General features: G+C 40.5%; 1 protein-coding gene and 1 long non-coding RNA gene across 6 annotated transcripts; both read right to left on the bottom strand.

The window, feature by feature from the left end:
* Window positions 1-3,910: 3,910 nt before the first annotated feature.
* On the bottom strand, window positions 3,911-12,921 carry LOC144989109 (uncharacterized). Of its 3 annotated transcripts, XM_078941119.1 has the most exons (8): window positions 12,836-12,921; window positions 12,020-12,125; window positions 11,788-11,858; window positions 11,683-11,709; window positions 9,681-10,403; window positions 9,429-9,599; window positions 5,886-5,978; window positions 3,911-5,080 (listed from the first exon to the last, which is right to left on the bottom strand). In XM_078941119.1, the coding sequence occupies exons 5-8, from the start codon at window positions 10,291-10,293 to the stop codon at window positions 4,848-4,850; spliced, it is 1,110 nt and encodes a 369-aa protein (XP_078797245.1). In that variant the 5' UTR covers window positions 10,294-10,403; window positions 11,683-11,709; window positions 11,788-11,858; window positions 12,020-12,125; window positions 12,836-12,921; the 3' UTR covers window positions 3,911-4,847. The 3 variants fall into 3 exon arrangements, with proteins under 3 accessions (XP_078797245.1, XP_078797244.1, XP_078797243.1); XM_078941118.1 differs by lacking the exon at window positions 11,683-11,709; XM_078941117.1 differs by lacking the exon at window positions 12,836-12,921 and having other exon boundaries at window positions 9,681-11,709; window positions 12,020-12,180.
* A 3,205-nt stretch (window positions 12,922-16,126) lies between these two features.
* Window positions 16,127-23,213, bottom strand: LOC111947106 (uncharacterized). 3 transcript variants are annotated; one of them, XR_013653259.1, is made up of 6 exons: window positions 22,594-23,213; window positions 21,511-21,631; window positions 18,272-18,434; window positions 17,865-18,057; window positions 17,695-17,772; window positions 16,127-17,144 (listed from the first exon to the last, which is right to left on the bottom strand). It is a non-coding gene; the product is annotated as an uncharacterized LOC111947106 (long non-coding RNA). The 3 variants fall into 3 exon arrangements; XR_013653257.1 differs by having other exon boundaries at window positions 22,778-23,212; XR_013653258.1 differs by lacking the exon at window positions 17,695-17,772 and having other exon boundaries at window positions 22,778-23,211.
* Between the last annotated feature and the right edge of the window lie 4,034 nt (window positions 23,214-27,247).

A 27,247-nucleotide genomic window follows, 5' to 3' on the forward strand; every position in this document is an offset into this window, starting at 1 on the left:
TCATACTGGTTGTCAAATCTCAGATGATTTGTCCGTCCCCAGGATGTAATATGCTGAAGCACCTTCTGTATGTCTGCAGCATTTTAAGATGCAGCTTCGTGCAACACAGTCACTGATGCTGCCATGTACAGTTAAAAAAGAAAACAGCACAAGCACAAAGCAATTCGCCGCAAAGTTTAGGAAATCTAAGATGCGAGACCAAGTGCCGACACGCTTCTTCCCATGCATGAGCCACATGGCGCAAAGCCTCTCTGGGTAAACACATCCGTAAGCAGCAGCAGTTCTGCAGTCATTAGCGGAAGCAGCGCTTTCCAGCAGTATCTGGTCCGATCTGATATCCATGCAGCTCACAGTGACAGCACCGGGCCCTGCAGATAATTAATCTGTTTAGCTGAGGGGGCGGAAAACCACCCGCCGCTGGGTCAGATAAGTTTACGGATTTCCACATTTTAAAGTCGTCTAGTCTCTCATTGGCATCAAACTGTGCAATATTCTAATGCCAATAATTAGTAGTTCCGATTGGATGGTCTCGGATGAGTCTGGTCCAGCTGTTTCATCAAGCATGTGTGTGTGTGTGTGCAACTCAGTGTGTGGGACTTCCAGTACAATCCACTTGGCTCCTTCTGTTATGGGTTTGACATCCAAAGGAGCCCTTTGCAGAGAATTGCATTCCTCCATGAAGAAACATATTGTGCTTTGGTTTTCTGATGAAATGACAAAAACTATTTAAAGAAAAAAAAAACATTTCTCAACATAAAAAATCAAATGAATTCAACAGGAGTTAAACTTTAATGAAATGTTCTTAAAACGTGATGAAAAAAGTGCAAAGAAGACCTTTTTCACAAAAGGTCAAACCCAAACAGAGGATTCAGGAAAAAATGTGTGGACAATGAACAGGACTTTCATGAAAGAAATTGAGAAAAAGAGGAAATATCCACTGAACATTCATGAAGTAGATGAGACCATTTGTTGTGAAACTTAAAGAGGCCAATCTTCATGAAATCTTCAGTTTCTCCTTTCCTAAAACACAAATACATCTTTAACATGCTACAGAAGAAAGAAGAAACGCAAAAAATTCAAACCCTTCTTTGCTTTGAGTTAAGTTCCACTCCAATCATCTATGATGTTCCAAGTGTTTTTTTTAATGATGATTTGCCATTTTTAGTAGAAGGAAAAAGGAAAAAACTGTCATTTTCGAGGACATAGTTTCAGCTAAACAGCTGGATTTCATCAGAAAATTAACATTATTGGCTTGCAGTGAGCCTACCTTAATTTCTTCATTTGTATCTGTTTACATGCTCTTCTGCTAGCTTACAGCCCCTCACAACCACAACATTACCGGTGCAACAAAAATGTAGAGCATTACTGGAGCTCTCCAGCCAGTTTGAGCCAGACACCAGCTCAGACGAAGAAAACAAAGACGTTCATGGATCTAGTCGTCTACAAGTAGATGCATCAGAATGGAGCAGAGCAGGGAGCTTTTGGCCTGCCGATTGTGGCACCCAAGTCCCTGTTCCAAGCTTTTTCAAAGGGCTTTTCTTTTGTCTGCTCCTGAGTCACAACAATTTGAATCAAGAAATGCTCAGAAATACAATTTCAAGCTTAATTTTCTTTATAAAATTATTTCTTTATCTTTCTGGATAACTTCAGATGGGTCTGGAGGTGTGCTGGCTGAAGCAGAGGGAACTTTGGAGCTCTGCCGGATTTAAATCCACGATGGTTTCATTTGTTAGCTTTATTACTGTGGTTCTGCCTTTCTTCAGGTCATTGACCTGTTCCCTCTGTAGTTCTGGGCTGTTTCCTCACCGGTCAGTTGTGAGCTTACATGGAGCCGCAGGGGTTTGGTTTACGGCGCCCTCCGTCCGTGAGACCAGGGTTCGAATCCGGGCTGCTCCCTGTTCCCTTCTCTGCTTCTGTGCCGGTCCCAAGCCCGGTTTGTTTGAGAAGGTTGCGTCAGGAAGGGCATCCGGCGTAAAACATTGCCAAGTTAACCATGCAAATCATCCGCACTGACACGGCTGATTTGCTGTGGCGACCCCTGATGGGAAAAGCCAAAAGTGAAAGAAGATGGAAGTTAAAAATGACTTTTAAGTTTGAATCCTCTTTCTCTCTACAAGCTCCAGGACTAGATTCATCATGGATCGCATGTCTTTTGTAAACACGACTTTTATCTTTTATTTGACGACGCTCTCCTTTAATTGACCTTAAACCTAAAGAGACTGTTTTTTAATTGATTTTGGAAACATTAGGGCTTAGATAACTCCCAAAGTTTAAGCTATACGCCCTCACAAAGGCCTTTTATGGCCTATAAATATCACGCACTTTCTATTTCTTTAATGTAGCCTCTCTTACTATTGTTATGAACCTGAAGGCTGTTTTTGTTGAATTAAGAAACATTTTTATATGCAAACACTAAAGGAAGCTTGTGGGGTGACAGAGTTGTATCCAAACTCAGGATGATTTTCCTCTTTGAATGTGAGAAAACTTGGAACGGGGACCACTTTAATTACTAAGGCATGCTCAGAGGAGAAATGCTCAACAAATTAAAAAGTTTCTTTCAAAGCGCTGAATGATTGCAGTAAGACACAGGTGGGATATGTTGCACCGCTTGCAGATGTAAGAGGGTCAGCAGCATCTCCAACCAGGACTTTATTTATTCTGAGCATGCAGCAAAGGGGGTGGGGGGGGATAAAGGGGAAGCAGGGAGGAAGGGGGGGTAAGGAGCTCCTGGGTCTCCGGCTCTGACATTGTGAGTGTCAGACTCCGATCACTTTAATCAGGGCGAGGATATGCATGATAAAACGGATAAGGGACTTTAATCAAAAAAATTCGCTGGTCTGGAAACGTGACACACTCCGACGAGCACGCCTCACACACACGCCCGCCTCCGCTTCCCCCGGCCCCCCAGTGTCACCGCTGCTACCGCCCCGGTCTGAGCTTCCCATGAATATGCATGGCCCAGCAGAGAGACAGGTTCCACATTGAAACAGACCAGCTGAAGCTAACTGAGCTGCATGCAAGCACATTGATAAACCCGAGGACACGTGTTAACGTCTTTGACACACATAAAACCCAAAAAGGGGGGATAGCCCCCTGTTAAGGACTGATTCCGGCATTAGGGTTAACTCCTCCACTCACACACTTTCTGTTTTTCATGCGCTCTCACTGTTCATGCCATCACTTAGCAGGCGGCACATCTGTGCGCTCCACTGCTGCTTAATGATAAATTACACATGTTGGGGATGACACGCCTGCCTCGACATAAAAATCCAAATACCTTCATCTGGATAACTTAATGTATTTGGATGCCATGCAGTGCACACGTGCTCTCATTTGTCAATGCAGAGGATGATATACAGTTCAAAGTTCTTCGAATCCTATTGGAGCGTGATTCTGCTGCAAGACTGACAGGAATTTCAAACTCAAGGAGGAAGACTTCCAGCCTCTGAAAAAATACCTCCGAAAAAGAAACAAAAGATCTTAAAGGCGTAAAAACAGGAAAAGAAGAATATTTCATTCAATTTATAAAAAAGGTTTATTTTCAAAATAAAAACGTTGAGGTTCAAAAGCAGGAAATATATATATATATATATATATATATATATATATATATATATATATATATATATATATATATATATATATATATATATATATATATATATATATATATATATATATATATATACATATACACACACACACACACACACACATACTGGTATTGGTGGATTAAAAGGACAGTTTTTTCAAACACGTTTGTTACTACATTATGGGGACACCCCTTTCTGCTTGATTTCTAAGGACAAGCAGTATCTCAAAAAATCTATTTGTGGCGGTACTTCACATAACCCAGTTCAAAATTTGAAAAAAGTTATTACAACAAGAAATAATAATATATGACAAAACACAACATTACCAGGACACTTTAATGAGCTCCATTAGCCCCGCCTCTGACAAAAAGAGTATTTATGAGGTCCACAGTATACAAACACACAAACATGTCTAAAACGTGACTTCAAAGGACCCAACGACCTTGATGGGTCCTCCCACCCAAAAATCCTTTTATTGAACTTTTATACTGTGTAGTTCACTGTAATCATTGTTTTTATAAACATAAAAAAGTACATTTAAATGCTTATGACAGTTCTATTTGTGAAATGAAAAGCAAATACAGCAAAAATGTTGAAAAAAACTTAGTCTTGTCAAAAAGGTGACAAGAATATGCAGTTTTAAATGGAAAAACATTCAAGAATCTAGTGCTTATTTATTGTTAATGTTCTGTCTAATGTAAAAGATAGTTTTCAGAAAAAAACTACATAGCCATAAGTCCTTACTTCAAAATTATATTCTTTCTAATGTAAAGGCAAATAAAGAAATAACCTTTTGACAACTGAACAAAAAAACAAAATTTAAGCCTTAACTGCTTATTCATACTTTTATATACTATATATCAAAAATCTTCATTTAGCAAACATTTGAATGTGAGCCCCACATGGCTTACCTTTGGGCTGAATTGTTGAGCCCCAGGTGGGTTTGTTCACAGGTTCCACAGTGGCCCCATCTGTGTTTGCCCACACTAGCTTGAATGGGCACTGAGTAATCTGGCTCGCTAGACAGTGTAGCTCGCTAACTCGCTACACTATCCGTAAGGCAGGTTGTTGGCACACAATGCTTTCCACAGAGCAGCTGGTTAGCGTTGGGAACTCAGACCACTGAGTTTCCTTCTAAGCCAGTGTGTGCAAACACAGATGGGGTCACCACGGAACTCGTGGACAAACCCACCCGGGGCCCAGATATTCAGCCCAAAGGTAAATCATATGGGCCATATGGAAATGTTCGCTGGGTTACTTTTTGTTTTTCATGGTAATACCACGATTTCTCACAAAGTCTCTGATGTTCTGTAGGGTACGGTTGTCAAGAACAGGATTCTCTGCCTTTTTGCACTGCCCACATTCTATCATGGAAGCAAGTTTTCCCTTCATTATATGGTCCTTGAAGTGTCTCATGACAGCGTTTACTTCCTCTTTGGACCAGGGTCGTTTTATTTGCTTCATTCGTTTCTTTTCTTGCTCAGCAGCTAAAAAAGATAAAACACAGTTTGAAATTAGACACCCATTTTAGGAGATTTTTAGGCCCAATCTAAATTCTTCCCTTCTCCCCACATCATAAATGTAGCATTCCAAACAGACACTAATGAAACTAGTGTCTCAAAACTTGGACGTCACCATTAGTCGATAGTCAGCTTGCAATAGCGCAGCGCTTCCACTGCTCAAATATACATAACAGCGGTTGTCCAACTTCAAAAGGGTCATGCTACAACAAAGTCATTACTTTAATTTACATTTAAACTTCTGTGCTTCAGAGCGCACCCACATTAAGAAAAGTGCTTGCACAGCACAGCGGAACCCCTTCGCAAGGGAGGGGTCAGTTTCCCCCCACATGGAGGGTAGAAAATAAAAAAATATATTTCGGACACCACTTCAAAAGCCCCTTCAAATGGAGGGGTAAGGAGATGGGAAAAATTTGGATTAGGCCTTAGATACAAATCCCACTATATGTGGTTTTACAGTTACATCTTATGTGAACATTCTTAGTATTCCAATTATAGGTATAATTTCGTCAGTCTTAAAAGAGTGTAACGAGTGGAAAAAAAGAGATATTCAGTCACTTTCTAAATTGATTTTCTGTCAATTTGTGGATTAGTTGTCATCAATACTATTTGTACAAAAGGCATATCCTTACTCAGAATGATGAAGCAGTGTGAGGGGAGAAACATAAAAAAATACTATTAGTCTTTTGGACTTTGAATTATGTTTAATGTTGATCATAATTCAGTTTTACTTGTGTGCGCATGTGACTTATGTACGGGTGGCTGCACTTACCAGATTGTTTTTGTTTCTTTCCGTCAGGCTTCCTCCGCTTCCATTTTAATGCCTTAAGTTCCTTGTCCTTCTCATCTTTGTTTTGACTTTGTGCTGAAAAAGTAAAATAGTATTAATAAAAATACTTCCCAGTAAGCATTTATTTGTTGAAAGCATGTTTCTCATATTGTGATGCACAAAATGGATAGACAGATAGATAAGGGATTATTAAATACCTTAGGAAATTTAAATTTGGTCATCTGCTGACAATCATAAAAACATACACACATAAAAGGACATAAAAGCAATATGAGTGGTGGATTTAAGAATAAAAATACATTAAAAATACAGGAATAAATAAGTTAAATATCAATACATTAAATAGATTAAGAATTAATTATATAAAAATAATTAAACGCTTCTAAGAGGTTCAGCTAAAGAGTTGTATTGCAAGATGGCGCGAGGAACAAAAGAGTTCTTCAGTCTGTCCGTGGAGCAGCGCTGGGACAGCAGTCTGCTGCTGAATGTACTCCTCCTGCTGGTGAAGGCCTCATGTAGTGGATGTGAGGGATGCCTCATGATGGACCTGAAGACGGTCAGAGTTCAGCCACCTCCTCCACAGGAGCCAGCTTCAGCCCCACCACAGAGCTCTTGATGATTTTGTTGAGCCGGCAGATGTTCTTCTTGCTGGTGCTGCTCCAGCAAATAGCAGAATCGAGGAGAGCACTCGCCACCACAGACTGAGAAAACACCTGCAGCAGCTTTGTGCAGATATTGAACAAGCGCAGCCTCCGGAGAAAGTACAGCCTGGACTGATTCTTTTTGTAGAGCTGATCTGTGTTGGCGGTCCAGTCCAGCTTGTGGTCCAATACGACCGCCAAGTATTTGTAGGTTTGCACCCTCTCCAAGCTGTCTCCCTCTATGTGCAGCTGTTGAGGTGTTGCAGCTTTCCTCCTGAAGTCCAGAACCATTTCTTTGGTCTTCTGGAGGTTCAGCTGCAGCTGGTTTTTCCTGCACCCGCCCACAAAGTCCTCCACCAGCTGCCTGTACTCGCTGTCCTCTTCTCTTTTTATGTAGGCCACAACAGCTGTATCGTCTGAGAACTTCTGCAAGTCGCAGGTTGCGGTGTTGTAGTGGAAATCAGATGTATACAGCGTGAAGAGGAGAGGAGATGGCACTGTCCCCTGCAGTGCCCCCACGCTGCAGCGGAGGGTACTGGAGAACGATCCCCCCATGCAGACGTATTGCAGCCTGTTAGTGAGGTAGTCCATGATCCAAAAAACCAAGGGTGGTTGTACTGCCATCTTGGTTCATTTTTCCTGCAGTAGGTGAGGATGAATGGCGTTAAAGGCCCAGGAGAAATCAAAAACAGTTTTTTCACTGCACCACCTCCTTCCTCCAGGTGTGAGTAGGTATGGTGTAGCAGGTAGAGGACCGCATCCTCCACCCCCACTCTCTCCTGGTACGCAAACTGCAGTGGATCTTGGACATGCTGGACCTGTGACGTCAGCTGCTGCAGCACCAACCTCTCAAAGATCTTCATCACGTGTGAAGTCAGTGCTACAGGCCGGTAGTCTTTGTTCTCCTTTGGGTGCTTGACTTTGGGGAGTGGAATGATACATGAGTTCTTCCACAGAGATGGCACCTGTCCCAGGTCCAGGCTCAGGTTAAACAGATGCTGAAGAGGAGCCCCAAGCTCGTATACACACGTTTTCAGGAGTCTGGGACACACTGTCTGGACCCAGGGCTTTCCTCATGTTCAGTCTCTGCAGTTCCCTCTGCACCAGATGATCTGTGATGTGGTGGGAAACACATTCTGCAGGTGGAAGGCATGGATCACATGGCGAGGACACTGGAAGAGATGGATCATGGTTGATGGAGGAAGGAGCAGTCTGAGGAGCTGGCCCTCCTCTGGCTAAGGGATGAGGACAGGCAGTGAGAAGGGCACGGTGATGGGTGTGGTGCAAGACAGGGCTGGTGTTGGAATTGGGTGTGGGGGGGGGGGATGTGAAATCTATTAAAATAGGTATTCCATACATTGGCTTTTTCAGCACTTCCCCCAACTACTGTTGTCTTGTTGCAGCCTGTAATGGTTTTCATTCATCGCCACACCTCCCTGATGTTATTGTTCTCCAGTTTCTTCTCCACTCTGTCCTTATAGGTGTTTTTTTGCATCTTTCAGGCAGCTCCTCGGGTCTATCTGGACCCTTTTAATTTCCTCCTGATCCTTTTTGAGGAATGCTCTTTTTATTTAAAACCACTTTCACTGTCCTTGTTATCCAGGGTTTGTTATTTGCATAACAATGGACAGTTTTGTGAGCACAACAGTCTACATGCAGAAGTTCATATAGTCTGTTATACATTGGGATGCTCCTTCGATGTCACTCCATTGGGGTCCAGCAGGGCGCTCCAGTCTGTGCATCCAAAGCAGTCTCTGAGTTCCCCCTCAGCCTCAGGTGTCCACCTCCTCACGCTCTTTGTTGCTGCAGGCTGCCTCTTCACTAAAGGCGTGTATGTGGGCTGTAAGGAAATCAGATTTTGGTCTGATTTGCCGAGGGCAGGGAGGGGCGTGGCCTGATAGGCATCTTTGATGTTGACATAAAACAAATCGATTGTCCTGTCGCTGCGAGTGGGACAGTTCACGCACTGATGCATCGTTGATGGTGGGGCATCCAGGGAGACGTGATTGAAGTCCCCTGAGACGACCACGAGAGCCTGTGGGTGCCTCGTTTGCAGCTCTGAAACCGTTTGGACCACTACCTCAATGGCTGTCTTTGCGCGCTCTGGGCGGGATGTAAACACAGACGGCAAGGACGTTCGTAAACTCCCGAGGTAGATAATACGGCCGGATGCTAACTGCTAAAAGCTCACAGTCTCTGCAGCATATGGTCTTTTGTACAGTGAAATGGTCCAGGATTGCACCACGTATTGTTTATAAACAAATGTTATGTTATGTGACTAAACAATTAATGTACCCTTTAAATCCTGAGTTTGATTTCCAAGATTAAAACCTGAACTCATAATTTACACAGACATAAAATCACTGTGTGCTATTTCTAAAGATAAAGTTGGGCTGAGGGCATTGTCCCCACCGATCCCTCAGCCATATCTGACGGAACTCTTTCAAATACATAGTTGGAGAGTTAGATAAGCTAATTCCTCTATAACGGTCCTGGTAAATCGCATGTCTGTCCTGGGATAGGATCTCGCCCTCACGTGGGCATTCCTGAAGTTTCTGCTTTTTTTTTCCTGAATCAGATTTTTTTTACATTTTTTTAGGAGTTTTTCCTTACCAGGAATGACTGTCTAAGGATAGGGATGACCAAATGTATTCAGTCTTTAGTTTGTAGCTATTGTTTATATGTTATGAAAAACCTTGTGCCTCTTTATAATTACTTGCATTCAGCCCAATGAGGCAAATCTTTTGTGGTATAAATAAAATTGAATTTAATTTAACGAACAGGTGTCCACATCCTCTCACTTCCCAGAGACTCTGTGATGACGTTTATTAGTCATGTGGTTTCATGAACAGAACAATTTCAAGAAAAATCATTTTGTGCTTACCAGCCTTTGGATTTGAGAGATTTTCTTCAACCTCGCCCTCTTCAACAGTGGCGTTGGTCTCTTCAACGGCGACGTCGGCCTCTTCAACGGCGGCGTCGGCCTCTTCAACGGCGGCGTCGGCCTCTGTGTCGCTGTCGCTCTCTCCACTTGACTCTGTCAACTCTAGCTTATCTAGTAAAATTAAATTGTGTTAAGATATAGTTCAGTTCAAGTTCTGGAAAGGTCCAACTCTTAGCTTAAATGCAACTTCACCTTCGATTTCAATCTCTTCCAGTGTTTTGCCTTGTAGGTTTTGAAGAGACCCTTTCTCCATGGCAATGAGTAGTTTAGATATCTTAGCCAGCTGTGTAGTAGCCTCTGGAAGTCTATAATATTCACGATGAACGCGAATATCGTGACCAAGAAAGTTGGCAACTTGATCCAACTCGTGATTCTTGAGATTCAGGATCTGAGACAAAGTTGCAACATGTTTGCGCAACTGAGTCGACCTGAGGAGCTCTGGGTTTTTAGCCCCACATTCTGCTGCATAAAGCCTTAAACAGTCCTGTCCTCTGTAAGGAGTCAGACATTTAGGCCTGGCAAAAAGAAAGGGGTTTTCTGCCAGTACACCACAGTCTGCTCTCTTCTCAGTCAGCCGTGTTATTGCACTCACCATGTCCGGTGAAAGTAACACTGCAACCTTTCGACCACGTTTACCCCTCAATTCCACGCGACTGAAGTGTTGACAAAGGTGACGTTCAAATTTTGTAAGTCCAAATGCAATATCCTTGTGGAGGGCACTTGAGTCTCTCCCCTGAAAGCCACATAATGTCATCTTTGAAACTTCTCCCCCTCGTCTTCTGTTGAACAGTATTACTTTTGCCATGGTGACTTTGCAAAGTTCACTGTATGATTTGGGTGAACTATGCTCCTCCAAGTCCTTCAGTGCTTCGTCAGTAATCTTCTCCAGATGTCTATGAAGACATTGAACATCTTCTGTGAAGGGAAGAGTGGAAGGCTTGTTAAAGTGACGCTCGTTTAGTGTTGACAGTGCAGTATGGGAAATGAATTCAGACCACTTTGTAGAAAAGAGGGTTTTGAAACTTTGGGTCGACTTGATCAGTGTACTGTCTTGAGCCATAAGTGCTCGACAATGTAAAATGTCATTAACTTTCTGCAATGAGTGGCCCAACTTCAGGGCAAGGCTTGGAGTAGAGTAGCAGTTCTTTTCTCCATCATAGCCAGACACTTTCTTGACAGCTGTAATAACCACATCAAAATTTGCAGGCCTGACAGCATCCTCAAAGGTGTTAATTGAAAATTCTTTCCGAAGTACAAGCAGAAGTCTTCCACATTCTCTGAGTTTCTGACGAATGTAGTCAAATTTGGTGGGATCTTGTCCATGTTTGTTAAAGAGTGACTGGGCAAGCTGGAGAATAGAGAAGTCACTTCGCACAGTGGATGTTATGTCATCATCTTTCATGACAGCTAATATTTTCCAAACACCTGGGGAAACTTGCTGACAAAGAGCTGACTCATTCATAGAGGCCAAAGACAAGACTCTTTTGTCATGTCCCTCTGAAGTGGCTTTTCCTGGTTTGGAAGAACATTTTCGAACATGTCTCCACAGATCTCTTCTGAGATATAATGCCTGACAGTAAATGCAGTGAATATAGTCTTTTTCTTTGTAGTTTTTCTTTGATGTGCGTTTTGGTTTTAATGTTCCTATGCCACTTGCTAAGACCTCTGAGTTATGGTCATAGTTTCCCTTGTTGCGCAGCTTAGCAAGCATTTCCAAGCGCTTTTTGGACTTCTTGGGAAGACTTAAAACTTGGGCAACATCAGCATATTTTTTCTCATGCCTTTTCAAATGGCGTGTAAACTTTGTCTGTAGCTTTCCACAAATATAGCAGTAGTTTCTGTTTCTGAGTAAGAGGGATGACTTGGGTAAATCTTCAGGCCGAGCATTATAGCTATCAGTCATGCATTCATTGCGAGCATTTCTTTCATTTGAAGTCGCATCAGATTTTTCAAATCGTCTTTTTCTGAGTTCATCTTGAGATAATGACCCTGCAGCTTCAGAAGAACTCAGTCTTTCTCCCTCTACAGAATCTTCTTGGTGAAATCTTTTCTTTTTGGAAGCAGACTGACTGGTTGAAACCTCCGAGATCTGTACTCGTTTGCGATTTATGCTTAAAATCTCTGATTTATTGACAAATGAGCTGTCTGAATCAGCTGTGGAATCAGGCACGTATTCCTCTTCTGATGAACCCACCTCACTTGAGCTTTGTTCATTTAAAACCTGCCCACAATTAAAAACAAAAAGTAAACTTTATGGATTTGGAAGACATTTCACTGAAAAGAACAAATAAAAACGTACCAGTGATTGAGGTTCTGAGATGTCCACCATGTGAATATTGTAACACCTTTTGTGCCAGGTCTGGTTGCAAACTACACAGAAAATTAAAAGTACATAAAATGAATACAGCTAATTTGCACATGTAAAAGCTCAAAAAGATATACCATAGCAATAGATGTTTTTATGATGCCCCAATAGAATCACATTCAAACCAGAAATGTACATATCTTTACATTGTTAAGCAAAAAATTACCTTCACATCTCACACCACTCCATTTCAGAGGAGTAAAAGGTCCTCCACATATGACACATTTCTCCAAAGGTGACATTTCGTCAGCGACTAAATCATGATCACAGTCCTGTAGACAAAAACCAACAGCATTTGTGTGATGTCACAGCACTGGGGAGAGCAAAGCTACACAATTGTTCAAAAAAATTCAAAAAGCCAGACATAGAAGTGTTTGAGAAACTTGTTTGATATTAAAAAGATAAAATCAACACCTCAAAACACAAAAGGTTTTTTTTTTTCGATAAATGCAAGTGTTTTCAAAATTGAGGTGTTACCTATAAGTTCATTTCTTTATAAAAAAAATCCAATTTGTGCAATTCTGTGGTTAATGGAAATGAAGCTACTAAAACATTGCCAATGTCATGTTATTTTACCAACTTTTGACAAAAGAACATCTATGGCGTGACATGGTCTTAGTATTTCATGAAAGGAAAAAAATTCAATTTAACGCTGAACAAAGAGTCTCAATGTCTATACTTTCCAATTAGGTATTTCTCAATACTAATTCAGCAAAAAAAACATGCAGTTTTCCATTAATGTGGCTAAGCTAAGTGGTCGCACTACGGTGACCCAATATGACGCGCTGGCCGTCTTCATCATGCATGGGCCGTGAAAACACATCACTCAGAGGGACCAAAGCATAACTGAGTGGAAACAATGCCCAGAATTTACTGGCCGTAATTCAGTAAATCCAGTGATCCATGTACCTTCATACTACTCAATATTTAAATGCCTAAATGTTTCTACAATTACTAAATAGGTATTTAAACTGAAATTTACCTGCGGTGTGTCGTCTGGATAGGACCCGGAAGTGGGTGGATTCTCTTCTGCTGATTGACTTGGCTTTTCTTTGGATTTCTGAGATGAAAGGATGGAGGCTGAATTAGATTCTTTGCTTAAACACTGAGCACATAGTCCTGCTAAAACCTGGACCTGTCCAGTTGAGTATTACACAGGACATGTGTGTAAGAGTGATCATTAGGACAACTTCACTTCCAGTATACTAGTTTTAACACTATGTCCTGCTAATGTCAGAACCTGTCCAGTTGAGTATTACACAGGACACGTGTGTATGAGCGCTTAATGGGACAACCTGCTTTGTCCTGTTCATTCTTCTAAAGGAATTTGTATCAAATACAGGCATCCTTTACTGTAGATGTTACCAGTGATCCATGTACCTTCATACTACTCAATATTAACATGCCTAAATGTTTCTACAATTACTAAATAGGTATTTAAACTGAAATTTACCTGCGGTGTGTCGTCTGGATAGGACCTGGAAGTGGGTGGATTCTCTTCTGCTGATTGACTTGGCTTTTCTTTGGATTTCTGAGATGAAAGGATGGAGGCTGAATTAGATTCTTTGCTTAAACACTGAGCAAATAGTCCTGCTAAAACCTGGACCTGTCCAGTTGAGTATTACACAGGACATGTGTGTAAGAGTGATCATTAGGACAACTTCAATTCCAGTATACTAGTTTTAACACTATGTCCTGCTAATGTCAGAACCTGTCCAGTTGAGTATTACACAGGACACGTGTGTATGAGCGCTTAATGGGACAACCTGCTTTGTCCTGTTCATGCTTCTAAAGGAATTTGTATCAAATACAGGCATCCTTTACTGTAGATGTTACCAGTGATCCATGTACCTTCATACTACTCAATATTTAAATGCCTAAATGTTTCTACAATTACTAAATAGGTATTTAAACTGAAATTTACCTGCGGTGTGTCGTCTGGATAGGACCCGGAAGTGGGTGGATTCTCTTCTGCTGATTGACTTGGCTTTTCTTTGGATTTCTGAGATGAAAGGATGGAGGCTGAATTAGATTCTTTGCTTAAACACTGAGCACAGTCCTGCTAAAACCTGGACCTGTCCAGTTGAGTATTACACAGGACATGTGTGTAAGAGTGATCATTAGGACAACTTCACTTCCAGTATACTAGTTTTAACACTATGTCCTGCTAATGTCAGAACCTGTCCAGTTGAGTATTACACAGGACACGTGTGTATGAGCGCTTAATGGGACAACCTGCTTTGTCCTGTTCATTCTTCTAAAGGAATTTGTATCAAATACAGGCATCCTTTACTGTAGATGTTACCAGTGATCCATGTACCTTCATACTACTCAATATTAACATGCCTAAATGTTTCTACAATTACTAAATAGGTATTTAAACTGAAATTTACCTGCGGTGTGTCGTCTGGATAGGACCTGGAAGTGGGTGGATTCTCTTCTGCTGATTGACTTGGCTTTTCTTTGGATTTCTGAGATGAAAGGATGGAGGTTGAATTAGATTCTTTGCTTAAACACTGAGCACATAGTCCTGCTACAACCTGGACCTGTCCAGTTGAGTATTACACAGGACATGTGTGTAAGAGTGATCATTAGGACAACTTCAATTCCAGTATACTAGTTTTAACACTATGTCCTGCTAATGTCAGAACCTGTCCAGTTGAGTATTACACAGGACACGTGTGTATGAGCGCTTAATGGGACAACCTGCTTTGTCCTGTTCATGCTTCTAAAGGAATTTGTATCAAATACAGGCATCCTTTACTGTAGATGTTACCAGTGATCCATGTACCTTCATACTACTCAATATTAACATGCCTAAATGTTTCTACAATTACTAAATAGGTATTTAAACTGAAATTTACCTGCGGTGTGTCGTCTGGATAGGACCTGGAAGTGGGTGGATTCTCTTCTGCTGATTGACTTGGCTTTTCTTTGGATTTCTGAGATGAAAGGATGGAGGCTGAATTAGATTCTTTGCTTAAACACTGAGCACAGTCCTGCTAAAACCTGGACCTGTCCAGTTGAGTATTACACAGGACATGTGTGTAAGAGTGATCATTAGGACAACTTCAATTCCAGTATACTAGTTTTAACACTATGTCCTGCTAATGTCAGAACCTGTCCAGTTGAGTATTACACAGGACACGTGTGTATGAGCGCTTAATGGGACAACCTGCTTTGTCCTGTTCATTCTTCTAAAGGAATTTGTATCAAATACAGGCATCCTTTACTGTAGATGCTACCAGTGATCCATGTACCTTCATACTACTCAATATTTAAATGCCTAAATGTTTCTACAATTACTAAATAGGTATTTAAACTGAAATTTACCTGTGGTGTGTCGTCTGGATAGGACCCGGAAGTGGGTAGATTCTCTTCTGCTGATTGACTTGGCTTTTCTTTGGATTTCTGAGATGAAAGGATGGAGGCTGAATTAGATTCTTTGCTTAAACACTGAGCACATAGTCCTGCTACAACCTGGACCTGTCCAGTTGAGTATTACACAGGACATGTGTGTAAGAGTGATCATTAGGACAACTTCACTTCCAGTATACTAGTTTTAACACTATGTCCTGCTAATGTCAGAACCTGTCCAGTTGAGTATTACACAGGACACGTGTGTATGAGCGCTTAATGGGACAACCTGCTTTGTCCTGTTCATGCTTCTAAAGGAATTTGTATCAAATACAGGCATCCTTTACTGTAGATGTTACCAGTGATCCATGTACCTTCATACTACTCAATATTTAAATGCCTAAATGTTTCTACAATTACTAAATAGGTATTTAAACTGAAATTTACCTGCGGTGTGTCGTCTGGATAGGACCCGGAAGTGGGTGGATTCTCTTCTGCTGATTGACTTGGCTTTTCTTTGGATTTCTGAGATGAAAGGATGGAGGCTGAATTAGATTCTTTGCTTAAACACTGAGCACAGTCCTGCTAAAACCTGGACCTGTCCAGTTGAGTATTACACAGGACATGTGTGTAAGAGTGATCATTAGGACAACTTCACTTCCAGTATACTAGTTTTAACACTATGTCCTGCTAATGTCAGAACCTGTCCAGTTGAGTATTACACAGGACACGTGTGTATGAGCGCTTAATGGGACAACCTGCTTTGTCCTGTTCATGCTTCTAAAGGAATTTGTATCAAATACAGGCATCCTTTACTGTAGATGTTACCAGTGATCCATGTACCTTCATACTACTCAATATTAACATGCCTAAATGTTTCTACAATTACTAAATAGGTATTTAAACTGAAATTTACCTGCGGTGTGTCGTCTGGATAGGACCTGGAAGTGGGTGGATTCTCTTCTGCTGATTGACTTGGCTTTTCTTTGGATTTCTGAGATGAAAGGATGGAGGCTGAATTAGATTCTTTGCTTAAACACTGAGCACAGTCCTGCTAAAACCTGGACCTGTCCAGTTGAGTATTACACAGGACATGTGTGTAAGAGTGATCATTAGGACAACTTCAATTCCAGTATACTAGTTTTAACACTATGTCCTGCTAATGTCAGAACCTGTCCAGTTGAGTATTACACAGGACACGTGTGTATGAGCGCTTAATGGGACAACCTGCTTTGTCCTGTTCATTCTTCTAAAGGAATTTGTATCAAATACAGGCATCCTTTACTGTAGATGTTACCAGTGATCCATGTACCTTCATACTACTCAATATTTAAATGCCTAAATGTTTCTACAATTACTAAATAGGTATTTAAACTGAAATTTACCTGCGGTGTGTCGTCTGGATAGGACCCGGAAGTGGGTGGATTCTCTTCTGCTGATTGACTTGGCTTTTCTTTGGATTTCTGAGATGAAAGGATGGAGGCTGAATTAGATTCTTTGCTTAAACACTGAGCAAATAGTCCTGCTACAACCTGGACCTGTCCAGTTGAGTATTACACAGGACATGTGTGTAAGAGTGATCATTAGGACAACTTCAATTCCAGTATACTAGTTTTAACACTATGTCCTGCTAATGTCAGAACCTGTCCAGTTGAGTATTACACAGGACACGTGTGTATGAGCGCTTAATGGGACAACCTGCTTTGTCCTGTTCATGCTTCTAAAGGAATTTGTATCAAATACAGGCATCCTTTACTGTAGATGTTACCAGTGATCCATGTACCTTCATACTACTCAATATTAACATGCCTAAATGTTTCTACAATTACTAAATAGGTATTTAAACTGAAATTTACCTGCGGTGTGTCGTCTGGATAGGACCTGGAAGTGGGTGGATTCTCTTCTGCTGATTGACTTGGCTTTTCTTTGGATTTCTGAGATGAAAGGATGGAGGCTGAATTAGATTCTTTGCTTAAACACTGAGCAAATAGTCCTGCTACAACCTGGACCTGTCCAGTTGAGTATTACACAGGACATGTGTGTAAGAGTGATCATTAGGACAACTTCAATTCCAGTATACTAGTTTTAACACTATGTCCCGCTAATGTCAGAACCTGTCCAGTTGAGTATTACACAGGACACGTGTGTATGAGCGCTTAATGGGACAACCTGCTTTGTCCTGTTCATGCTTCTAAAGTAAATGGTAAATGGTAAATGGCGTATACTTGTATAGCGCCTTTCTTCCTACAAGGACAAAGTGCTTTACAGTCACAGACCCATTCACCCAGTCACACACACATTCACACACTGGTGGCGGCTCCGCTGCCAAACACAGGCGCCTGCCTACCACCAAGGAATTTTTATCAAATACAGGCATCCTTTATGGTCGATGTTACCAGTGATCCATGTACCTTCATACTACTCAATATTTAAATACCTAAATGTTTCTACAATTGCTAAATAGATATTTATACTGAAATTTACCTGCGATGTGTCGTCTGGAGAGGACCTGGAAGTTGATGGATTCTCTTCTGCTGATTGACTTGGCTTTTCTTTGGATTTCTGAGATGAAAGGATGAAGAGTAAATCATATTCTTTAATTTAAATATAGAATTATACATTATTTTAAAGCATAACAATAACTTTACAGATACCTTGATTCTCCATGGCCATTCGGAGTCACCATAATTATAGGTGATTTCTTCTCCAGGACCAATATCCTTGATTGCAAATAAACAGAGATGGGGTTCTCCATTCACTCTGGTAATGGTCATTTTGCTGTTTGGGCTCACTTCATCATCATTTATTAGTCTTCCAAGTGACCCGTCCTCTCTAGCAGCATCAATACTAAAATATGAAGCAGACAATAAGTTATGCTACATAGGGAAGTTATTGAGCACATTGAGTATTTAAGACGAAATAACATTCCTGCTACAACCTAAAACTTCCATGGAACATTACAAATGTTTAACCTTGTCTTAGACTGTATTTCATCACTAAAACTACTTTTTACCAGTAAGAGAGTAGAGATGACATTACCATTAAAAAAGAAGATACATACCATAACAACTTTCCATTGAACTGGAAATCAAACATAAAAACCTTCAGGGCGTCATGGTAAACTTTCAGTCTGCTTTCTTGTTCCTTTTTTGATATGAGCTGTCCTCTGTATTCAAGAAGGAAATCTCCCTTTTGAAAGGGCCGGGAGCTGAACACACCTCGACCTACAAGTAACAAACACATCACAAAGAAAGGAGAGTAATAAAAAAAGAAACAATGCAAAGTTATCATAGAGCAGGGCTCCAGACTGCGACCAAAATTTGAGAGTGTGCGACTGAATTTTACACCCAGTCGCACATGTGCCACCAGTAAATTTGCCTCCCCCGCCCTCCGTATTTTGTATACATTAAACGTGGAAGGGGCACATCAATCATCAATGAAATAATCAATGAGACGCGAGGACGGACGGACGGACAGACAGACAGACACACTCGCGCGAATACTCATGAGACTGGAGCACATGCGAGCGCACACTCGAGTGTCATTGAGGGATGCCTGAGGCGGCCAATGCGTGTGAGAAGAATAGGGAAAGTTACTGTAAGTGGCTAAAATGCGTGGAGGGGGAGGGGCCTAGAGATAATCGAGTGCGCGTTAACATCTGTGGGAAGGAAACAGAGACAAATATCATCACAACCTGATATGTGCGTCTGAGCTATGAGCAAGCAAACTATTGATTCGTTCTTCTGACCTGCGGCTAGTGTACCAGTGCCAGTCTACAGCAGGGGTCTCTAACTCGCAAAGCAAACCACGGCTCTCATCATGCACGGCTGTTACGGCAGCACACCACTCCCGCGGGAGATGGTCAGCTGAGGAGAATAAATGTCCCACACGTTCATGCCTGACAGCTAACGGGGCTCTAGCATTAAACACGTGTGAGCGACAACATGATTTAAAAAATGATGAACCAGTGCCCTGGGGGGGGGGGGCATGAGGGCAAAGCTGCAGCAAGACTGAAGGACAACAGGAATTAGGAGTTGTCCTTAACATTCAATTTTGATTTGATTTGATTTTTTTTTATTTGAAATGGTTTATTTCAAGCAATCAAATAGAAGTTATACACAGAAGCAATATAATCATCAGTTATACATTCATACAGTAACTAATCAAACTTAGGATAATTAGACATAATTAATAAATATTGCTTGAAAGGGAGTGGAAGGAAGCGAACTTATATAATTCCACCCCGATTATACTGTAACCATTTTATTACATGATTTATCAATATCCGGTTCCTAGGTTTTATCAGACAGAATTAAGAATCATAAGGTATCAATAAGGCACATGCCAAAGATGAATTACTTAAGTACTACGTCAAAAATAACTATTTTAGAAATTAACATGGCAAATGCAGCATCTGAAATATATGCAAATTATGTTACTTTTAAAAGTCATTCATATGCTTTAAAAAATAATACTATACCAGTAAAATAGACAACACTGTTTCAGGAATTTTCATGGCAAAATTTCATCAAGTATCAAAAGTTAAAAACATGTGCAAAGTTATGCTACATTAGGAAAGATTTTTGAATCAATTTATCAATTTTAGGAGCTAGTGAAGTAATATCATCAAAAGTCAATCAATTTAAAAATTTTCAAAAGTGATTAATCATTTGTTTTACTCTTTTTATATATATATATATATATATTTTTTATAATAAAGTAATACTGTTGGGGAAAAATAAAAAGGGTCCATAAACTGTCGAATTGTCCAAGGTTGGCATTTCTTCTTTTACTGATAACAGCTGATCTCCTGGGTTCAAAACAGAGTTTATAGTTCTCTTCGATGTTATGTCTGCAGACATTAGATTCAGATCCATATCCTTCTTCAGCTGATATCAGCTGCGGTGAAAGTTGAGGTCAAGTTGTCTGCAGGTCAGAACTCTGCTGTTATTCAGGTGACGTCAGACGATGGAGAAAGTGATGATTCCTGGTGTCATATTTCTTGAAATTATTTGGCTTTAGTTAATTTAGTTTTAATATGCTTCCCCCCCTAAATATGATCTGTGATATTGCACCTTTTATAATTATTTTAATGTTTTGTAATGTATGTAGCCTTTTTTTAATCAGTTGGTATTTTAAATTATTTTAATTGATCAGTGAACTACAAAAAACCCATCAGGACACATGTCCCATAATGCAGTGTTTTTCAACCAGTGTGCCGCGGCACACTAGTGTGCCGTGGGAGATGGTCAAGTGTGCCGTGGTAAATTGCCCTCATTAACTGATTTAACAACATTTTCCATCTCCAGGATTTCAGTTCTTTGTTCATCCCTACAGGCCCTGATAAAACACTGAGTAGTTAGGAATATGAAAGATCGTAAAATACTTTTTTCTTTGTGTTTATTTGATTCTATTAAATACATTTTGATAAGAATGACGATACCACGATTTAGCCCCAGCTTCAGCTGTGTCAGGAAAAGTTCCGCCCCTTTAACTGTTTCCACCAATCATTCTTGGGATCTTAATCACATGTCATCAGTCTGACCAATCAGAAGTGGTTAAAGTCTTCACTTCCTTGCTCTAAATTCGCTGATAAAGTCTATTTGGTGTCGCCAACATGAATTTCCATCCTCTAATGTGTACATACATTTAAGTATTGTTTGAAACTGTGAAATGACTAAAAGGTTACTACGGTAATCACTTTGCTGCTAAAAACTTTTTTTATTCTAAATTTATGGTATTTTGTTTGCTATTTGTACTGTCATGACAGCGATGGTGCTGTCAGTTTAGCTTGTTGCATCTTTAAAAGTGCAGAATAAAATGTGACAATGAATTTGAAACAGCGCATTGTAATTTCGGCATCTATTATTAAAGTATTTATTCGTAATACAGTGGAGATTAGTAGATTTGGTTAGAATGTTGATTTAAGGTATGCCCCCTAAATTTTCTGGTTGTGCCCCTAAAATTTTAGTTGGGGGCCACAGTGCTCCTAGTGAAAAAAAGTTAGTCTGGAGCCCTGTATAGTGGGAACTGAATAGTCTATTTAATTCAGTTTTCTGATTGTAGGTTTTTGCTTTTGGGAGTGTGTGTGAATTAGGTTGCGCAATATAAATGAAACACTTAACTAATACACAATGACCATGCCAAAAATAATCTAGATAAAACTTAATTGAGGATCTGATTTGGGATCAATATCACATACTGCAAATAATGCTCTATGACAGAAGAACCTAAATTATGTGTTTTTCATGTTGATTTCAAACATTGAAAAAAAATTGCATAAATACTTCAGTGGCTCACCTTTAAATGAATCAATGTATCTAATATCAAATCCTTCCTTATCTTCACCCAAGGAGCAATAATACAAAGCATCTTGTCTGGGATTTCTTCTAGCCCTCTGTGGCCTCTGTGCTGCCATCTCCTGCAAAGACTATGTGTTAATTCAGATTTATTTATATAGTGCTTTTCCTGCTTTCAAGCATCTCAAAGTGCTTTCCACAGTAACATAAATAACAGTAATACGAAAAAGCATTCATAAATAAATAAAATAAAAACAAACAAATACATAAAAACATCAAAATCCAGCAACATGCACATCCCGCAAGTAAAATATACAATAAAATCATGTGGGCATGTAAGAACCAAGTAAAAGCTACGCTAAAAAGATTAGTTTTGAGCTTTTTCTTAAAAACCTTAATGGCTTAAGCGACTGCTATTGGGACAAGAGTCACCGTGAGACACTTATTTTAGGGATGTCTAACCAGCACCACAAAGTCCTGTAAAGACAATCATGCCATAAAGGTTGCACTGACCGGATTACATAATTATGCAAAACAGTGAAATTAAGTAATTAGGTAGGCGTGGGATTTTATAAGTTTGCTTCTTCCCACTCCTTTTCAAGCAATCAAACTCTACTAACTTTAGTTAATTATCACAAAAAATGAATGAACCATATGTGACATAAGTGTGTTTTATTTTTTTCTAATCAATGCATTTAATTGTTTCTGTGATGAGTTTGAAATAATTGTGTTTTGTCCTGTATTTTTTACGCTTGAAATATACCAATCAATCATTATTGATATTAGCTAGTTGACAAGAACCTCAGTATTTACCTAAAAGTTAAAACCCCAGTCATACAGATGAACACCGAACACAGAAAACCGCACTATTTAAAGAGCACTTGATGAATTTAATGGTTTTTAAAAGGTACACATTAAACCAAAGCCATTCGGTAACATCACAAAACGAAAGTCAATGCAAAGATGTAAGCCGGCGGTCCTGGCTGCAGCGCAATGAAAAGCGGACAAGCTAGTTCGAAAGAGAGGCGGCGAAAGTCCGCGAAAGTGAAAAACAACAAACATTACTTGAAAGGATGTTTCTTACCTGGTCCACAGTCAGGTGATACGACATTAAACCAAGCAATTCACACCACAAAACGAAAGTCAATGCAAAGATGTAAGCCGGCGGTCGAGCGCAATGAAAAGCGGACGAGCTAGTTCGAAAGAGAGGCGGCGAAAGTACGCGAAAGTGAAAAGAAACACACATTACTTAAAATGATGGTTCTTACCTGGTCCACAGTCAGGTGATACGTTTTGCATTAATTCCTTTCCGCTAGAGAATCTGGCTGCAGAAGAAATTATTCCGCTCGAGGATCGTTAGCCGAAAGTTCTTGATCAGATCAGATGAGGCGTACACGTGCGTACCAACCAGCGCAAACGTCCGCTACTGCCCCCTACTGCTGTGGAGTGTGAATCTTTAGTGAACCATCAGGTCTCCCAGAAGTCTGCAAGCTTTAAAACTCCCACGACTGCAATTTTGACGGGTGGCCTTCTGGCCAATGGAAGGCCAGACTAAATGATGATGTTATGTATTGATGAAAAATTCAGCTTTTTATAGACAACTGGCTTTTTTTATCCACTCCCTAAAATGACCCCTCTCTTTCAGCTCCCAAACAGTTCTTCAAGTTGCTTCTCAATTATTTTTTGCCAGGCCCCCCCTAGGAAAAAGAAAATGTTTCGCGCCCACCTAACCCCCACCCCCCCACACACTCGTGCAGTGACAATATATATATTAGGTAAATATCTATAAAAATTGTGTAAGTATACTTAAAATTGTATCTTTTAACATTAACAAAAGAAAAAAGAAAAATGAATCCTTTTTCAAATTTCAAATCATATTAACTTTATTTTGTCACACAGAAACCCTGTTCTAGTCTTAAGCAGAAAAGAAGTTTAAAGTGCCTGTATTAAAGTACTATTTGAGAAGCACTGATTTACTGATTATGACTGACAATTTTTTTATACTAAATACTAAACAAATTCAAAGTGAAATACTGGGCATGCCAACCAAAATACAATGGGCAAAAATAAATAAATACATAAATAAAAAATGTTTTAAAAAAAAAGTTTTTTATTTGTATTTATCTATTTTGTCACAACCAGGGTTGGCATTGAAAATTACCAATTCCCTTAGCTTGGAGGAGCTGGTCTGAATTCTTCATTGTGTGAATGCTTCAAAGCATTCGCACAATAGTGACCCTGTTTACCTTTAGTATTGTTCTTTATATCTTTTTCTGTATTTTTTTTACATAAAATCTTGAGTACACTTTTAGCAATTTATGCAATCCTGGTATCAAAATGTTCAGCACGCTCAGGAGAAGGATGCTTAGTCTTTTGGTATTGGTAAAACCTTACGGTCTTTACGATATTACACAATTTACACCAATTGTAGCTCCCTAGAAAATGAATAGGATTTTCTTTTTAAAAACCTTTAAAAACGGTGTTTCCTTTTAAACCCTTTGGTATCAAAACACTCAGTAAGTTAAAGACATTTATGCTTGTACTTATGTTATTCGTATTTTTTACGGTTTTTAAAATTTAGTCAATTTATGCTAATTTACTAGCCTCATTGAAAATTATGGGAATTTTTTTAAAATCCTTTACAAAATGTGTTCACTTTTGAAGCGTATCCAATATTTGTATCAAAACATTCAGCAAGTTAAGCACATTTATGCTTGTATTGACAAAGTAGAGGTTGAAGCATTCATCAGTGGATCTCTTCCTAACATCGATGGGGTGTCACTCAAGTTTAGCCATCTGTTTCAGCTGAAAAATTGGCTCTCCAGAGAGTGTGCTTCCAGAGGATTCCATTACATTGAGAACTTCAATACATTCTGGAAACGAAAGGACCTATTCATGGGAAGAGGCCCACACCTGAACAGAGGTGGAGCAAGAGAGTTAGTGAAGAACCTCCTCCACGCTCTGGGGCATAGAGGCCAAGGCAGTAAGGAAGGACCGAGCCAGTGTCCCAGGAACCACAGCACAACAGCAACAACAATTACCTCCACCACCATCGGTCAATGACTTGGATCCAGCAGCACCAGCACCACAACCACCTCCATCTAAGGACTCAGCTGCACCAGCATCACAACAACCACCGCCAGCTAAGGACCCAACTGCAGAACCACAACAACAACCACCAGATTTGGCTCCAGAAATACCAACATCTGACCAGCTGTGGGCGCCGCCTGCTACATTTACTCCCAGTGAAGACTCACTTTCCTTTTCGTCCCCCCCACTTTCACCCATGGCCCTACCTAGCCATTTTGATAGCCTGATTAAGTCAGGAATTAAGATGGCTCCCCTAACACCTGTGAGCCTCACACCACACAGGAGCTCTCCTCCTACCCCTCCAGCGCCCCCTCCTTATCCTTCACCCAAAGTCCCTCCAACACGTCCTTCATCCAAAGCCCCTCCAACACGCCCCCTCCGTCGTTCACCCAAATCCCGTCCAGCTCCCGCTCCTCCTGGTCCATCACCCAAACTACCCTCAACTCAACCTCTCCTGCGCACCTCTAGACGTGCTATCCCCCAGAGCTAGGATGAAACGGGCCCCCAGTGTCCTAGGAAAGGTTATGTCAAACTGGGGCCCTGTGATGAACAACTTCCTTCTGGTGCTATACCTGTAGTTGCACTATGTAGAATGCAAAAAAGGGCAGTTAGACTGTCCAATCAAAGAAATCTAGTTCATATCCCCTGCAAGAAGGTTTTGACCAGTCCCAAGGAAACTAATCTCAAACTTGCTGCACTCAATGTCAGATCTTTATGCAACAAATCTTTTAAAAAATTTTAAAAAAATTTTAAATCAATAATCTTATCTCTTCTTTTAATCTTGATTTTATGTTATTAACTGAAACATGGCTTGACAAAAACACAGGAAACATAGTTCTAGGTGAATCAACTCCCCCCAACTACAAACATGAATCGGAAATACGAGAAAATAAAAAGGGTGGAGGCGTTTCTGCACTGTTTAGAGATAATATTGCAACCCGCAGACTATCATTTGGTGTGTTTTCATCATTTGAGTATGTGTCCTTTAAGATTGAGTTAAAACAAACTCCTCCCTTACTCTGCATAGTCATGTACAAACCTCCTCAGCACAGCCAAAGTTTCATTGATGATTTTACTGAAATGCTCTCAGTTGTGTGCACAGACTTTGATGGTCTAGTCATTACAGGTGATTTTAATGTTTATGTTGATAATGTCAATGACAGAAATGCAAAAGAGCTCAATGCTGTCCTTGAAACCTTTGATCTAATTCACCATGTGAGTTGCCCCATCCACAGCAGAGGGCACGCTCTGGACCTGCTCATCACAAAGGGGGTTAATATTTACAACGTCAGTGTGGTTGATGTTGCCCTCTCTGATCATTTCTGTGTATTCTTTGACCTGTCTGTTGCTCCCAAACCACCGCCTGGCCCTGCAGTTGTCCAAAGGAGACAAATAAATGAGAGCACTAGGGCACAGTTTGTAGAAATGATAGACCCTGAAAACACCTCTGGTGCCAATGTTGATGAAATGCTGAATTCTGTTACTTCTAGCATCTTGAATGTTCTGGATGCCATTGCCCCTATGAAGGTTAAATTGAGAAAACATAGACAGAAAGCTCCCTGGAGGAACGATGATCTAGTCAGGGCACAGAAACAACAGTGCCGCAGACCTTAGCGAAAGTGGCGCAAGTCAAAACTCCAGGTTCATTATGAAATGTATAAGGGGGAGTTGTACGCTTACAACCAGATCTTATGCAGAACAAGGGAAAGGTACTTCTCTGAAATCATTGGAAGTTGCAGCAGCAACTCTCGTGTCCTGTTCAGAACAGTAAACAGATTAACTAACCCTCCAACCCAGCTACCAATAGAACTGGTTTGCACACCAAAATGTAATGAGTTTGCTTTATTTTTTAATGACAAGGTTCAGGGCATTAAAAAAGCCATCAACTCCACAACACATATAACTATCCAACGGCCACCTACTCACTCTAAGCTGACTCACTTTGTACCTGTCACTGACCAAACTGTCCAAGAGACCATCACCCGTCTGAGCTCGTCTACATGCTGCCTTGATGTGTTACCCACTAGATTTCTAAAGTCTGTCCTGAACAGTGTGTTGCCACCAATTATTCAAATAGTTAACATGTCTCTTCAATTTGGAATATTTCCAGAGGTCTTAAAAACTGCAGTCATTAAACCTCTCCTGAAGACAAGCGGTCTTGATCCCACTGTACTGAATAATTACAGACCTATCTCTAATCTGCCATTTTTAGGAAAAGTCCTTGAAAAAGTTGTCTACCAACAGCTCACTGATTTTCTCTTATTAAACAATTCATTTGATGTTTAACAGTCAGGTTTTAGACCCCATCATAGCACAGAAACTGCTCTTATCAAGGTAACCAACGACATCCGCCTGAACAATGATGATGGCAAAGTCTCTGTCTTAATCCTGTTAGACCTGAGTGCTGCCTTTGATACTGTTGATCATGGGATCCTTTTTCACAGACTCCAAGACTGGGTTGGCATCTCTGGATCTGCCCTAAGTTGGCTCAAGTCTTATCTAGAAGACAGGAAATATTTTGTTGAAATTGGGAGTTGTGTCTCAGACTACATGGCCTTGACTTGTGGTGTGCCCCAGGGATCGATCCTGGGACCCCTTCTGTTCAACCTCTACATGCTGCCACTAGGGCAGTTAATACACAGTAATAA

Source organism: Oryzias latipes, chromosome 22 (assembly GCF_053564925.1).
Source record: "Oryzias latipes strain Hd-rR chromosome 22, Olatipes_Hd-rR_3.1".
NCBI lineage: Eukaryota > Metazoa > Chordata > Actinopteri > Beloniformes > Adrianichthyidae > Oryzias > Oryzias latipes.